Genomic DNA, 14,908 nt, shown 5'->3' with positions numbered 1-14,908 from the left:
AATCCATACTTATCGAGTATCGGGGGTCTAAAATCTCTAGACGTGCAAAGTAATAAAGCTACTATAAATCTGTATAAGTCTGTATTTACATAATAATGTAATGCTTGCTCGCACTAGTCATTCTGCCATCACATGTTTCTTTCAATTTTGTCTGCATTTATTCATCTTCAAATTTCTTGACGTTTGATTGGTGTTTGGTAGATAGTTGTTTTTCCCAATTACGGTATCACGAGTTTTAATGCTCGAAGCGTGCGGCATTTCACATAGAACGTGTTTGCCGTAAACTTACACAAGCAAAAGGTGGGTTACCTCGCTATTCTTTTTTTCGTTTTGGGTTTATATGGGAAAAGTGGTGCATGCGTATCTCACTCGGTTGACATTTATTAAACCTGACAAAACTGCCATCTAATGCCACAAGTGATCGCGGAGGAGTGCAAGGCCTTCTGAAAAAACACGATTAGGACACGAACGGATTATTAAAAAAGGAAAAACAAAAACAGAAACGAAAATTGAACAAAAACGAAAAAGAAGTAAATAAATCGAACCACAACTTCATATGAAATCATTGCGAAAGTCTTTACAGAAAAATATATAAAAAATAAATGCAATAAACATAGATAATAATGAAGAGGAGCGCTTCTCACTAACAGCGGTTTTAAGGAGATAGATAAACTTATACATCGACGGTCGACATTGATTGACTGAAGCGATTTTGCTTATAGTCGGAGAAAGTAACCAGTTTTGGAATTAGTGATAAAATATATAATTCATTAACATTTTTAGGTTCCGCCTCGTAGTCGAGTAGGATGCGACTACGAAGCCGTGGTTTCAGGGTTTTAACCTCAAAGCGGCTTGACTATGCTGGATCGTAGCTCGAGTGAATGCTCAGCCGACGTAACACCTTACCCATAGGACGTAGGACATACTCAGCACACTTAAAGCACTTATTATAGAATTTTTGATGTGATCTTACGAAACTTCCGCACAATAATCAAAAAAGTAAGAAACTGTGGTTAGCGCTTAAGTGAAATGTTTTGCTACAAACGCTTAGGTTAAGTGTGTAAGGGATGGTAGGCACAGAATGTAATTTAATAATAGATTAGATGCTTACGAGGACTTGTTTGCAGTTTCTAAGTATTATAAGTACGGATGAGGAGAAACAACACAACATGTACCGTAGGAGGCGATTAGCTTTCATTGACCCATTTGTTCTGGGTCTGTATTTTTTTTTTCACCCATGCCCTCTGCCTAAAAACGATAATTTTTACTCACTTGTTTTGCTAATAAGCTAACTATGCTCTGATCTCATCATTTCTTTCGCATAAAACTCTTGTCAAAGGTCCTTTTTTTTTGGTGCTTGGCGAAGAGGTAACACAAAAGAAATAAGAGCAATTGGGAGAGTTAGGCCATTCGAAGTTGTGCATTCGATGTCCGGGCTCTTCAAGGATACTTGATGATTTTAAATTATTTTTCCACTTTTTATTTAATAATTCTAGTTAAAATTACATTCGCGTTTAAATTGCAAAAGAAAAAAAAATTAAATACAAAGTGGACGGACCCTGTCCGCGTAACGCAGTGGCGGTCGGAAACATGTAGGGAAAGAGAAGGCAAGAAATAGGGTGATGTGTGCCCAACCTGTCAGTGTTTTACGCCTTTACCGACTGAGTACTCACTATAGCTACGGCCAAGGTATAAACTCTATCATACTGATATCTGAATCCGCGAACACTCGTTACGTAGCCGCGACTCTTACTTGGCTATGGACCATTGCATTTACTGCTCTCTGAAACTCATTCACTAGTGGTGTCTTCATCAATATAACAATCAATCTTTAACCGAATTGCAAAGTCTTTCTTTTCAAATTAAAGTCGTCTCATAAGTACTCAAATTTGTGTGATGTGTTTGCGCTATTGCCCACAATGGGGCCATGTACTTCAACTTGTGTGCTACAAAGGCATTTTAAGTTTGTACGAATGTACAACAAGGACTTGAGATAGACTCGCCCTTCTTTGTCGACTCAATTTCGAAAAGAAGTTACGAAAACCATAAATAAAATAAAAAGATAGTGCGATAGTACGATGTCTCTGCGATCTTAATCAGGGGTTAGAGTGATGTAAATTTGATGGATCGTCGCATCGTTATCGCTTAGACGAAAGCATTGCCCTTTGATTTTTATTGGAACGTCGCAAAGGCCGAAAGACCTTCATGATGTAGTAAGATTAATGTAAATTAAATTAAATTATATTGCAAATTGGGGTTAGGTTTTTGGGATCACACGATCGATCTTTTCAATCGGAATAAAAATATTTTCTTTGATTTTTAATTTTATTTATAGAAATGTCTATGTTATCACCATTCACACCGGTTAATATACGTATTTGTCTTGTTGGTGAAGTAGCCGAAGATGAGTCATGCTGCGAAGCTGCCCGAACATTTGGCGTTCCCGTTGTGACCTCAGAAACCGGCCTGGAGCTAATTAACGATTATGCTTGGCGAACGCATTTTATTTTAAAAGATTTTGAAACTGCTCTCTACAGCGCAATACATAAAAGCAAACAATGGTAAGTCCTCTCTAAATATTGGCAATTTAAAAAAAAAAAAATTTTAAATTCTAAGAAGAATGAAAAAAAGAATAGCAGGAATAACTTTTTAAGTTTCTTCCTATGACGAATTGGTTTTTGTTCGGCAATTTCGCAAAAAAAAGGACAAATTATTTATTTTAAGATTTCCGTTTAAATTAGCATATTATTCAAATGTCAATAAAGTTATATAAGAAAATATAAAAATTGAAAATGAAAATAAAAAAGAAAATAACCTTAAAATTAATATATACAGAAAGCATACACAAATGCTGATGATGTTTACTCTTGCGAACCTCATGTATGTTTATGCATTTGTAATACAAACTTTCATATATTGTATATATACAATTTTTTTTTTTTTTGAAAATAGTTTTTGTCAACACACTTGCGCTATATCGATGAATGACTTTGTTGTCTTTTTCCTCGACTTTTTTTTCAATGGATGTCGTCTGTGTACTTATAATTGAATGAACACTTTCGTCAATTTGCCAAGTGTTACATCTGATTCTGTGTACGTACGTACGTACGTACGTACGTCTTTATTTATTTCTTTTCTTTTTTTTGAATATTTTTTCTTAAAAAAAGTTTTATTATACTACAACATTACATATGTTTGCATGAAGCTATATGAAAATGTATTCTAAACATTTGTATAGTGATAATTTACTGTCTATTCTTCACTGTTCATATTTGTTTAATTTATATTTGTTGCGTTTCTTTTTTACAAACCGAATGATAGGAGCGGGGGGCATGTTGGTTTTTTCAAATTACTTGCAACATCCGGAAGGCAGCTTTAAGAGGCCTTATAAAATATATATATTTTTGATCAGGCATTAAATTCTCAATCGATTTAAGGATGCGCCTGCCTGTGCAATCTCTGTTATGAGCATTATTCTCCTGGCCGAAAAAATTAAGGTACTTGCTTAAAACATTCGAGCCGCTTGCTTGCAGGTTATCATTGAAATTAGGCCAAGTCGGCCGAGGGATACGCCTACAATACCAAGTAAACTGGCAACATCTCTGTGCTTTCTTAAAATTTTTTGCTCGTTAAAAAGTTTTGAACTTGTATTCTATTAGCGAAAATGAAAAGAATTGGGCACGCCTCAGAACCTAATGCAAGTTTCAAAAGCCAGCATTTTACTCATTAAATTCGGAATGCAGCACCTAAGCGTATCCGTCCATCTGCCTAAGTGTCTGTGAAAAACATTCTTGCGCTTGTAAAAATGAAGAGATCGCCTGTTAATTTGTGACAGAATTTGAAAATGGTGCAGTGGGGTCAAAGGACACGCCCGCAATGCAATAACAAATGATAATACCTTTCTAGCCGAAATGCATTATTAAATTTCGTAGTTTCCTTCGCGGTCATCTTATCCGTGATAATAACTTTTCCATTCTTACAAATAATTGGAAGTCTCACAATAAAATCTGCAAACACTTGACCTTCCAATGTATACATACATAATATGTAAAAAAGTAAAAGCTCATGTCTTAAATTTATTTATGCAGGCCCTTAGTGAAGTATTGAGAATTCCCCGAGCGACTTTCTCGTCTGTTTTTAAAAAAAATCGAATGGCTCAAGAAGGCGACGCAATATGTCATGCAGTTGGTGACAAAGTTCGAGGAGGGGCACCCCTAACAAAAAATTCTATAGTACTCACCGTCGTTTAGGAGAAGAGAAAAAGTTATTTAATTTCATATAATCTGGAGAAATTAAATCGCCTAACACTCGACTATGCGAAGTTTCGTTATTTAATCCGTTATTTACTAGCGAACTATTTCTTTATACGATCCACGGGTTCGTCATGATAATACGAATTTAAAACAATGACATCTTCACTGATTTTTTTAACGAAAGTAGAAATATAAAAATATGAGGAAGGCCTTCTGGAGAACCTTATAAGAATATTTCGCATATCTCGCCGTTCGTGGTTTAAATAACTCATTTAATTAAGAGATGGGAAAATATACGATATGCTTGGAATTACTTGTGTTTTGTGTCGTCTAGGGGATACAAATAAAGGCTTAAGATTTTTGTTTTAATGCCAACCGCGTACTCTGAGGTTAATGTATGAATGAAATATATGCGAAATGTCTGTCTTAGCGGTTGATGAAATTTTGCTCCATATTATATCGCCAATAACAGCTCTAATGTTGTCGGTGAGTGTAAAGTATTGACGCAGGCTTTGTCTTTAACGCAGCATAAATCCAGTGATCTCAACGGGCTAGTTGATGTCTCCGCTTTTCCGTTTCTTCGCAAGTTTCTTCTTCGTAGCAAAAGTAGCGTAGTTTTTGTAAAAATAAATGTCGCAGACATCGTTAGTGCCAGTTTCAAAGTAGGAAGCCTCAATTAATACCATTCGGTGAACGTGTCAATTTGCTCTACGCTCATTCGACAGCCGAACCAGCAACATTTTTGAAAAATTTGTCCCACTGGGTTCCAGATGCGAAAGTTTTATTCGTTTACGTATTCATCATTTCCAGCACTTTCCAGATTTATATATATAAGCAGGTTGTTTTTCATCAACTGTAGCTTATGCAAATTATAACCGCCTAGGACAAGATTCTTATGCACAAACTCAAAACTGGGTGGTTTATTCTTAAGCATAAATGCGACAATTCTAATTCGGTGTTATTCAACATTACAAAAACTTTACACGATAAGAAGGCAAAAAAGTATTTTTAAGTAAAAATATCAATTGTACTTCGACCTCTGGCGATGAAAAGCAAAAAAAGGGCGACAATAATAACTTGAAATTTTTTTTTCATTTTTATCTACAAAAATAATGCTTTGAATTTGATACTATATGTATGTATATATATATATATATAGTAAAGGTATCTCAAGTTCGCCTGAACTCGCACTTAGTTCACTTATGCGCTTGTCTTTCTTAATGTTTACTTTTTTTCAAACGCGAATTGAAATTTTACTAAAACATCAATTATTTATTTGCTTAATATGCGGGAAACGAAAATTGTATTGTTTATTGTAAAAATATGAATCCCGTCCCTCCTCATCCATAAAACGAAAAAAGAAGAAAATAAAACGAAATTGTTTTGTTGATACAATTATTAATTGTTGTTATTGGATGACAATATTCAATTGTTGTTGATATAAAAATGCTTTAGATGATACCTTATTTACGCTATTTTTTGCCCTTCCTATGGCGAGTATAGCTTAGAATAATTGCATTGATTATCCGATTAGAGTGAGTGTCAATATTCATACAATCGTATCTATTTTTTTGTTGAATTAATATTATTTTGTAATTTGTTAAAATAATGTGTAGAACTTAAAAATATTGTCAGGAAGTCTTTCGGTTACATTCAGGGACTAAATAAAATCCAATCTTTGACACAACTTTCTTCATTTTTTCTGTTCTCTGATATTAAAAACTTTCTTGAAAGCAATAAAGTTAATTTCAAATTTCGCTCAATCACAATAACTTGTGCTAGCGACGATTATGGTCATATTGTAGTCTTTCTTGCTCTGTGCGCTGACAATTGTGAAATAGTTCTATGAAACTCTTCCAAGCTTTGTGGGGAAGTAAAAATTTTATTTTACTTAATAAAATTTCATGTGATTGCTCGACTAATTGTGCTGTGGTGGTAACACTCAGTGAGGAAAGCAGGTTCATTATAGGAAAATATCTAATTTTTGGAACTCTACAGCTATTCTCGTAGGGATTGGCTAGTCAGGACTAGAAAAGTTATCCATAACCCTGTCCTGTCTCAGTCTGCTAATCGTCATTTGATTCCCTTATGGTCCTATTATACAACACCATCGATAATTGTCGCTATCATGTACTCTTTCATTAATCTTGCTATCCATTCTCGTACTTCGATGGTATAAGCTTGCATACATACTTGCATAGTTGAATGTAATCATTTTGCACTCAACTCTAATTAGATTAATGGGTAATCGTTATGTCATGCAAATGGTTCCTATTCATCTGCAGATAAGGGCAGGAGCACAGGTCTGCTCAGGTTGAAAGCTAAAGTCAGAAGAAAGACAAGACGGAAGTCGGACACGTTAGCAGCCAAACTCTCGATCTCATTATCGAAGTCATATGTTCAATTTTCGCATGAACGTCAAACATGTCTGTCTCCCTGTCTTGTCCTTCAAGGCCGTACGTTATAGTACTTAGTCTATATCTAATTTACGTGGAACACAAAGGAGATCCGACCTTTTGATCCTTACAGTCAACAAGTGGAGAGAATGTTGCGCCTACACGCAAGCATAATGACTAAAATTCAATCGATTTCTTTTTTAAAGGAATCGAGAAAGCAAATTTCGAAACAAAACATGAGTCATTGATGATAAAGTTCGCTAGGCGGAATGGAAGCTTAATGAAATATGTCATTTGTATAAGTAGTGGCTTTATTCTTGAAAGTGTAATAGAAAATTTTACTTATGATGTCATCTATCGATCGTCGAGTACAAGTCTCGGCAAGCTTTGAACCTGGGGGCTATGGAGTTACTTCTTACACATGTCCATACATTTACCGTTCAGTTTATTAGGAGACGTTGCCAATAAACTCGGTTCTTAAAAGGGTCTGACGGCATTTAGTTCCACATATAATTGTGAGGAAATTGTGAAGTTCAACGGTCCGGTACGGGATAACAGATTTGCTATCGTAATAGGCATAAAAAAGCTCTAATAATATTCTAGTTAGAACTAGCTAATATTTCCATCTGGTAACACCGTGCCAAATTTCAAATATGTAAATGAAAAAGCGAAAACGAAAAAATTATATGACGAAACAAATGTAAACAGATAAAGTGAAAATGTTGAAGAACAAAGCGACCGACCTCTCGAGCAAGTGGCGCAATGCAGCGACTAATAAAACTTTCTATTTCAGCGTCAAAAAAGTCGAAAGTTAGTTATATTGAGGTAAAAACTCAGTACAGGATAATATTGACGAATTTGAAAAAGAATTGGAAAGGAGAGCTAGGAGGTCGATTTTTGTAAAGCATTTATTGAGAAAAATTGTTACAATATTATATTAATCAAAATATTCTCCAGCATTTTGTACAACATTTTCCCATCTTTCTGTGGCAGCATGACATGGACATGTCGTGTCCAAAGAGTGATATCGGCTTAGCAGCGATCCATTTCGCACTTCTTTAGCATTGCGAAACCGCCTGCCAGCCATGAAACCATGCTGCATGGATGTGGACAAGCGGTAATCAGAAGGCGCTATGTCCAGTTAGTACACGGAGTGCGATAGAATTTTCTACTCGATCTGCAACAGTGTATCCTCGACAACGCTGGCAATCTATGGTCGAGCGTTGTCATGCAAGGCGATGAATTTGTGTCTGTTAACCGCTATTGCCTGGATTTTTTGCAGCAATACATCGTTCAGATGACGTCGGTAGATAACTGCGTTAACATTTTCATTCCTACCCCTGGTAGACCCCACCATATGCGGAGCAATGCATATTATTCCCCTTTGGTATCGATGGCTCTCCTGGACTAACGCAGGACATTGATTTCAAAGAGAAAGATTTAGTTACTTTTAATGCGTAATAGTTAGCATAAAAAGAATATTTTTTATTTCTAGAATTTAAAGGTATCGTAAACGCTTTCTCAATAAAGTTGATTTTCATTTATCACTAAAAACTGCGGCTTTAAAATAAAATAAGTAAATCCATCGAAGCTCGATATCGATGCCCGGGCAATAAAAAATTTGTCGAAGCGTGATCTAATATCCCGCAAGATTTGCTGTCGAAAGAGACGACACATATTACCATGTGGTTTTCTAATTTGATTCAAGTATCTATGAGTACAATGTTGAAAAGTGGCGCTTAAATGCTTTATGCTATATGTTGTACGTTAAATAACACAAAGAAATGTATTCGTTATCATATGTTGATGAAGAAAAAGAAACTTTTCTTCAGTTTTGTCGAAGATTTGCTTATTTACGAGGGAAACTTTTTAAATGAATTAATTGCCATATAATACGCTTTTTAAACAATTAAGAATGACAATTATTTCTCTCATAAATAAAATGAAATGTTATAGAGACAAACAAACAACCTTAAATATAATATTTGTGGAGAGCATGTATGTTAAGCACCATTCAATTGAGGAGCACAGAGACAATAATGGCCACATGAATAACACTTTCTTTCTTTCTGGGTCTTCAATATTCCTGTATATATATATATATATATATATATATATAGACAGTATATTTGCATTTGTAGACAGCGTGAGCATACGTTAATAAGGGTGCATGTCAAGTTGAGTGACTGATACAAGTTTCGACCTTACGTTCGTTTCAGGTTGAATGATTATTACTCGTTTGTATTAAACTTACAGTGGATTAATTTATGATTGAAATTAATGAAGCGTGCATTAAAGAACAATCTGAGAGTATTAAAAAAAATGTCGAAATTGCTATGACAACAACAAACAGAAATCACTTGAAAAAGAATTTATTATTAACCGAAAATAAATAAAAACAAGGAAAATTTACTACAATGTCAACGTACGTTTGGGATTTTTTTTATATTCGATTTTGAAATGAATCAAAAATAATTCCATAAACATATAACTTTTCCAATAATAATAATAATTATATATAAAAAACAAATATTTACATTTGAAATTTATTTTATATTATTATGAAGCGATTTTTATTATTATTATTTTTTTTTCGTTTCAATTTTTCATTCTTTCTTTTTTTCCTTTATTGTCATAATTTTTCTTGGCGCGTGAACAGTATTTGAAGAATTATGGCTAATAAAGTTATTCACATCAAAATGAATTAAAAAAATTTCCATTTCAGGTTTCAGATTCTTTTTTTAATTCGTATTCTCTTTAAATAAGCCATAGCCCAAAAAGTTCTGTTCGCTATTTGCAGATCACATAAACATTTTACATAGTAATCCGGCGTAGGTTGTTTTTTATTTAGTTTATAATACACTTTTTTATATCCTATAACATATGTGTTACTTTATTAGTTGTGTGGATGTGTCGAATAATTCAGAATAATTTTCTGAATCGATATAAGCTTGTCCGTCCATTTCATGTATATCCTTGTACGTATAGTTGCGTTCAATCTGCAGGTCTCAATTTTTGGAGATACATTGATGTGTGTGTATGATCGGAGGATGGATGGATCGGATCGGATCACTTTTTCTTTTCCGCTACTGTGTTCGTCATACGAAGAGAAATTGCAGTTTTGAAAATTTGCTCGACAAAAATCGCTGATTAAATAGTATTTAGGCATTCTAAATTGATATGAAAAAGTGGGATCGGATATGGCAATTTTTTTTGTTCCCTCCCCAGACAATCCTTCCTAATGAAATTTAAAATCCTTCCTATGACAAAAAGATAGAATTTTCAATATTTCGTAATGAAAATTTGCCTATAATATTAATTTGGATCCTACCACATAAGAATTCTAAAGAAAAACAAGTCTTTATGTAGGAAAAATGTTCACTTTTTTTATATTATAGAAGTTATTTTACATAAAACTTAACTGTATCAAATTTGGACCAGTTAGGTCTACTTTTTTGAATAGCACCGCATGCAAGCACTCGTCACGACTAGCACACCCTTACATATTAAAAAGGTTAAAAATTAAAATTTTTTGATTATGAGAATAGTAGCAATTTGCCATAAAAACAACTAACCGTAGCAAATCTGGATCGTCTGGACCACCATCCGATATGAGGGCTACCATGAAAACTATGCTTTTACCTGAAAATAATGTATAATTTTTGATGTATTATCACGAAAATAACGAAATAATTAAAGCGATGTAGGGAATTTGATGGTTACCTTTGTCCAACCATATTGTTCCTGTTTTTTTTAGTTGTGTTACGCACGACGCGTATCAATTAGATTGTTCGCATATATGACATAATGTATTCTAATCCCGCCAGTAATTTTTGCATTTTTTTTTCAATATCACAAAGAATATTTATTAAGCAACATCTAAGAAGAAACTGTGAATTCTGTCGATCATATGTCATCTGCTATTGCACCCATACTGCATACCCTGGTAATTATTAATATTACTAAAAACATAATAGGCATGTGCCAGGAGAAACGGAGAGCCATGACTGAATGGATTAGTTTTAATTTATTTAAGGAAGACTAAGCATGGTTACGTGAGAACTCTGATGAAAATGTCTTCGTTTTCCTGTTCCACCTTTTTCCCTCACGTATTTGCTTTTTGCTGTATTTTAGATAGCGAAGCATGTAGAGACATGATGCGAAGGCTACCGCATTAAATGCCTCTGCTGCTTTCCCAAAGAAATAAAAAAATGGACTTTTGCTCATTACTCGTACCCTACAGCAAAGATTTGAGCGTATGTTCTGTGGGCAGTGCTGTAGTGCCTGTGCAAATATGGAAAAACTTACGCTTACCCCAATCATAATTGTATTTGATAGTCTAATGGTCTTTTCAACACATTAATAACGCATAGAAGCAAGCTTCCAAAGTCCTACAAGGTATACAAAATCGTGGCCAATTTCAAATTCGGAATGCACTTAAGCATGTCCGGGTGAACGTTTGCCGATCTGCCAACCTACCCAACTTTTATTCTCAAAAATGAAGACATCGCCTACAAGCCTGCGTAACAACGTGAAAATGACTCAAACTGGTCAAAGAACATGCTTACAACGTTCACACGTTTATGCAGCAAAAACCTTTGCTTACTATGTTTTTTTTTGCTTTTTAGTGCAAGACCACATAAATTTTCACTTTTGTTAGTGAAATCAGCTACGTCTGCGTACTGCGTGTACTATAGAGTATGAAAATGTAATTCTTTTCCTTTCTTTTATTTTAATCTTTTTTTTGGGACAAGACAGAATATAATTTGCTCCCACCTTTTACTTCATACTATGAGCTAAGATATGTTAGCAAATTATGTAACTACGTGATTTAAAACACGGTACTATATATGAAAAATGTGTCCTACAATATAAATCTGGCAAAAGCATCTTTAGTTCTGCCAACAAAATTCGTACGTTATTCACTGTCTTTCGCCATATCTTCATATTAAAACCGCCTGAGTAGCCGAGTAGGTAAGATTTGCGGGCACCAAGTCAGTGTTCGCGGATTTAAATTTCAATTCCTCGGACGTCATAGCTGTAACGAATACGCTCAATCGGTAAAGGCACGACACCTATCGATTAGGCACACGCCGCACTACGCAGCCGCATCACCTTTCTATTTCTTTTGCTTTCCTCTCTTTTTGTTTCTCGCAGTCACCATAGTATATTATTAAAAAAAAAAAAAAAATTTGACCGAACCCCAATGCCATTTTTTAATTCTTATAAGCCGCACCTATAGACGCATAATATTCGTGTCATCATAACTTTACTGATTACCTATATTTATAGCGTCACGTTTTTACTCATAATTTCTATATGATTATCAATCATCCCGATTGAAAAATGATTTAATATAACCATACTCACTGTGATTCCAATATCTGAAATTTTCCTTATTTTTATCATATTTCTCGTTGCATTTATTTTTGTATGAACATCGTATATATTCGTTGTCTGCATGTGGCATCTTTCTCCGTCTTGTTTAAATGCAAAGCCGGAAATTGTATTCCCCCCTCCTATTATCGTAGAAAAAGACGAACAACATGCTCAACATCAGTAGGGAATCAAGTATGTAATCGATAAATTTGAATCTTCGTTAACACAAGGATGTAGAGGTAAACTCGAATTTAGCTAGTAACCTATTATTATTATTATTATAAATTTAGCCAGAGAATAAATTCTAAGACTAAAGTCTTAAAGCGCTAGCATCCAAGGCTTTCGGCTTTAGTAAAAACTCTACCGCATTTGAGATTTGAACCCACGACCATTGAGTTGCTAGTCGAGATTCCTCGTCTTCGGCCACTCAGGCGGATAGCCAGCAACCTAGACACCTACCATCTGCATTAGCAGAGTTCTGCAAACGCCCTAAGAGAACACTATTAAGATATAGTTCGATTTGGAAGCCTACTCTGTCCAAGTTAGAAAAGGTAAAATGTTTTCACGGACACCTCGGAAATATATATGAAAGTACCTTTCAAACAAGCTAAACAAATTCAAAAGCATCCAAGTTTGAAAATCTAGCCCCGTCAAACCAGGAAAATGTCATCATTCTTCTAAATCCAGTTATGTTTTCATCCTAACTACTTAACAATGCTCTGTTAGGATGTTCATAGAGCTCTGGTTAGGGAAATGGTAGGTGCGGTGTCGTTGCTAGTTAAATTCGAATTTAGCTTCATACCTCTGATATGTAACAGTGGCATCTTCTTTATTGATTACATTTCCACGAGTGTTATATGTCCAGACATCGTTTATTAGTTTCCCAAATTTTGCTCCACGCAATGCATAAGATTGGACGACTCTTTCTTCTAATAATCAATTTTAATGAAGTTCATGCTTTCTCTAGACGACGCCTATTTTAAGAATATTTAAAGAGAATTCTTAAAATTGCGTCAGTATCTTAACGCAGTCTACTCATCGCAAACTTTGTAAGAAATCAACGCAAGAGATGTTTTAATTAATGTTAAATGAATAAATTATAAACAATATTTTGAAAAAAAAAAGCGGGTTTTAACAAACTTATCTGCATGTTTATTACCAACTGTTTGCCCAGAAATCGCTTACATTTTATTTAAAACAATTGATAATAAAACGGCTAAAGTAATTGTTCCAGCTATGGTTTTCAAAATAATTTAGCGCAGTTGGCTAATCGTTGGTGATTTGTTTTTATATTTAATTTTTTTCCCAACCATCGACTCGCATTCGCAATAAGAGTAATAATCGAACGCATTTTGGGTAAATAAATGTAGCCATCAAAATTAATTGGAAATTAATGAAAATTGATTTTTTCTTAAATTTACTCATACATCGTTTCCATGAAAACATGTGGAACTCTTAATGAGATTTCAATTTCAAATCAAAATTATTTATTTATTTTTTTTGCATTTCTTGTAAATATTTGACTGATCTTAATTTCTGATTAACGACTTATATTTTGTGGATCAACAATTACGTAATTATCCGACGGTTTTTTTCATTTTTCTTACTTGCATTTATTTCATTTACAGCATTTTGGGTCCGCCAGCTTTAATACATGCCGCCGCTGCGAAAGGTGATCTCAAACGAAACGCACGGCCCATTTATAATTATGCAATGGATGGCGTTGTAACGTGTTTCACGGGCGTACGTAAGAAGGATGAATTGGTGAGTTGATTTAATCCCCCCAAACCCCCACACCCCTCTCAAGCAAAAAATTACTTATAACATTTGCTTTACGTTTGGTTTCTAATAATTTCTTTCTTTTTAGACAAAGCTGGTGAATTTAATTCATTCTATGGGCGGTGGTATACGCAAGGATATGAATGCCCAAATTACCCACTTAATAAGTACGCACAGCAGTGGTGATAAATATGTGTGAGTATAAGAGTAGTAGTAGTACTACAGGGAATACAATAGATTTATAAAATGTAACGCATAACAAATGTGAAAATATATTCAGTTGCCAACGAATCTTTTCTGCCAACTACCTCTTATTCTGTAAAAGATTGAAAAAAAAAGAAATATAAATTTATATATTCTATGACATTGGATGGGCGTGGCTGATTTTTGATATTTTTGTTGAATAATTCATCTATTGTTTATTGTTATTGTTTACGAGCAACGAGAAAAAGTTATCTTTATATTTGCGAAGGGAAGAATGTGCACCGCAGATAACTACACGTTTTGGCGGAGAGATAAATGGATGAACTAACAGATGGACATGCTTAGTCGAATTCCGAATTTGAAACCGGCCAAGAATTTATATATACCTCAGGGGGTTTTTGAAGCTGGCTTCTTCTCTATTTATTATAAGGATATTGAAAAACAAATTGCATTTTGATATATTATAATATTGGGTAGGCGTAGTCCATTCTCATTCATGTACAGGTGCTATATCATCACCCATAGAATATACGTTGAAATTTTTGTAGATTTACCTGTACTTGATGAGTAATTCGTTTTGCAAAACGGAGAAAAGTGATAATGTAGGCGGATCAGATTTTGGTCCATTGCCAATAAATACCTACGGCTAAGAATTTCCAATGTGTCTGTCAAATTTGAAACCGTTAGTTTCATCTGACATTATATAAATAGGCAAACAGACAAGACAGATGGACAGACTGACATATTAAAATAGATTCAGAATTTTGATGCTGATTAAGAATGAGTATAATATATATAAATGGGGATTTTGAAGCTTCCTTCTACGTGTAGCAAACGTTATGATAAAATGAATATAACTCTCATCCTTCAGTGGCGTGTATAACAATATTTTTTTAT

General features: G+C 34.3%; 1 protein-coding gene across 5 annotated transcripts in view; it reads left to right on the top strand.

Annotated features, from left to right (window-relative positions):
• Positions 1-14,908, top strand: part of LOC119631393 (protein ECT2) — a 41,937-nt gene that overhangs the window by 16,330 nt on the left and 10,699 nt on the right. For all 5 annotated transcript variants that reach the window (XM_038023553.1, XM_038023555.1, XM_038023550.1 and 2 more), the window contains exons 2-4: positions 2,336-2,561; positions 13,657-13,792; positions 13,896-14,002. In XM_038023553.1, the coding sequence (XP_037879481.1) occupies positions 2,338-2,561; positions 13,657-13,792; positions 13,896-14,002 (467 nt within the window). In that variant the 5' untranslated portion in view covers positions 2,336-2,337. The remainder of the gene's footprint in view (positions 1-2,335; positions 2,562-13,656; positions 13,793-13,895; positions 14,003-14,908) is intronic.

This window comes from Glossina fuscipes, unplaced genomic scaffold (genome assembly GCF_014805625.2).
Source record: "Glossina fuscipes isolate IAEA_lab_2018 unplaced genomic scaffold, Yale_Gfus_2 1, whole genome shotgun sequence".
NCBI lineage: Eukaryota > Metazoa > Arthropoda > Insecta > Diptera > Glossinidae > Glossina > Glossina fuscipes.
This window is presented reverse-complemented; position numbering and strand designations above follow the sequence as displayed.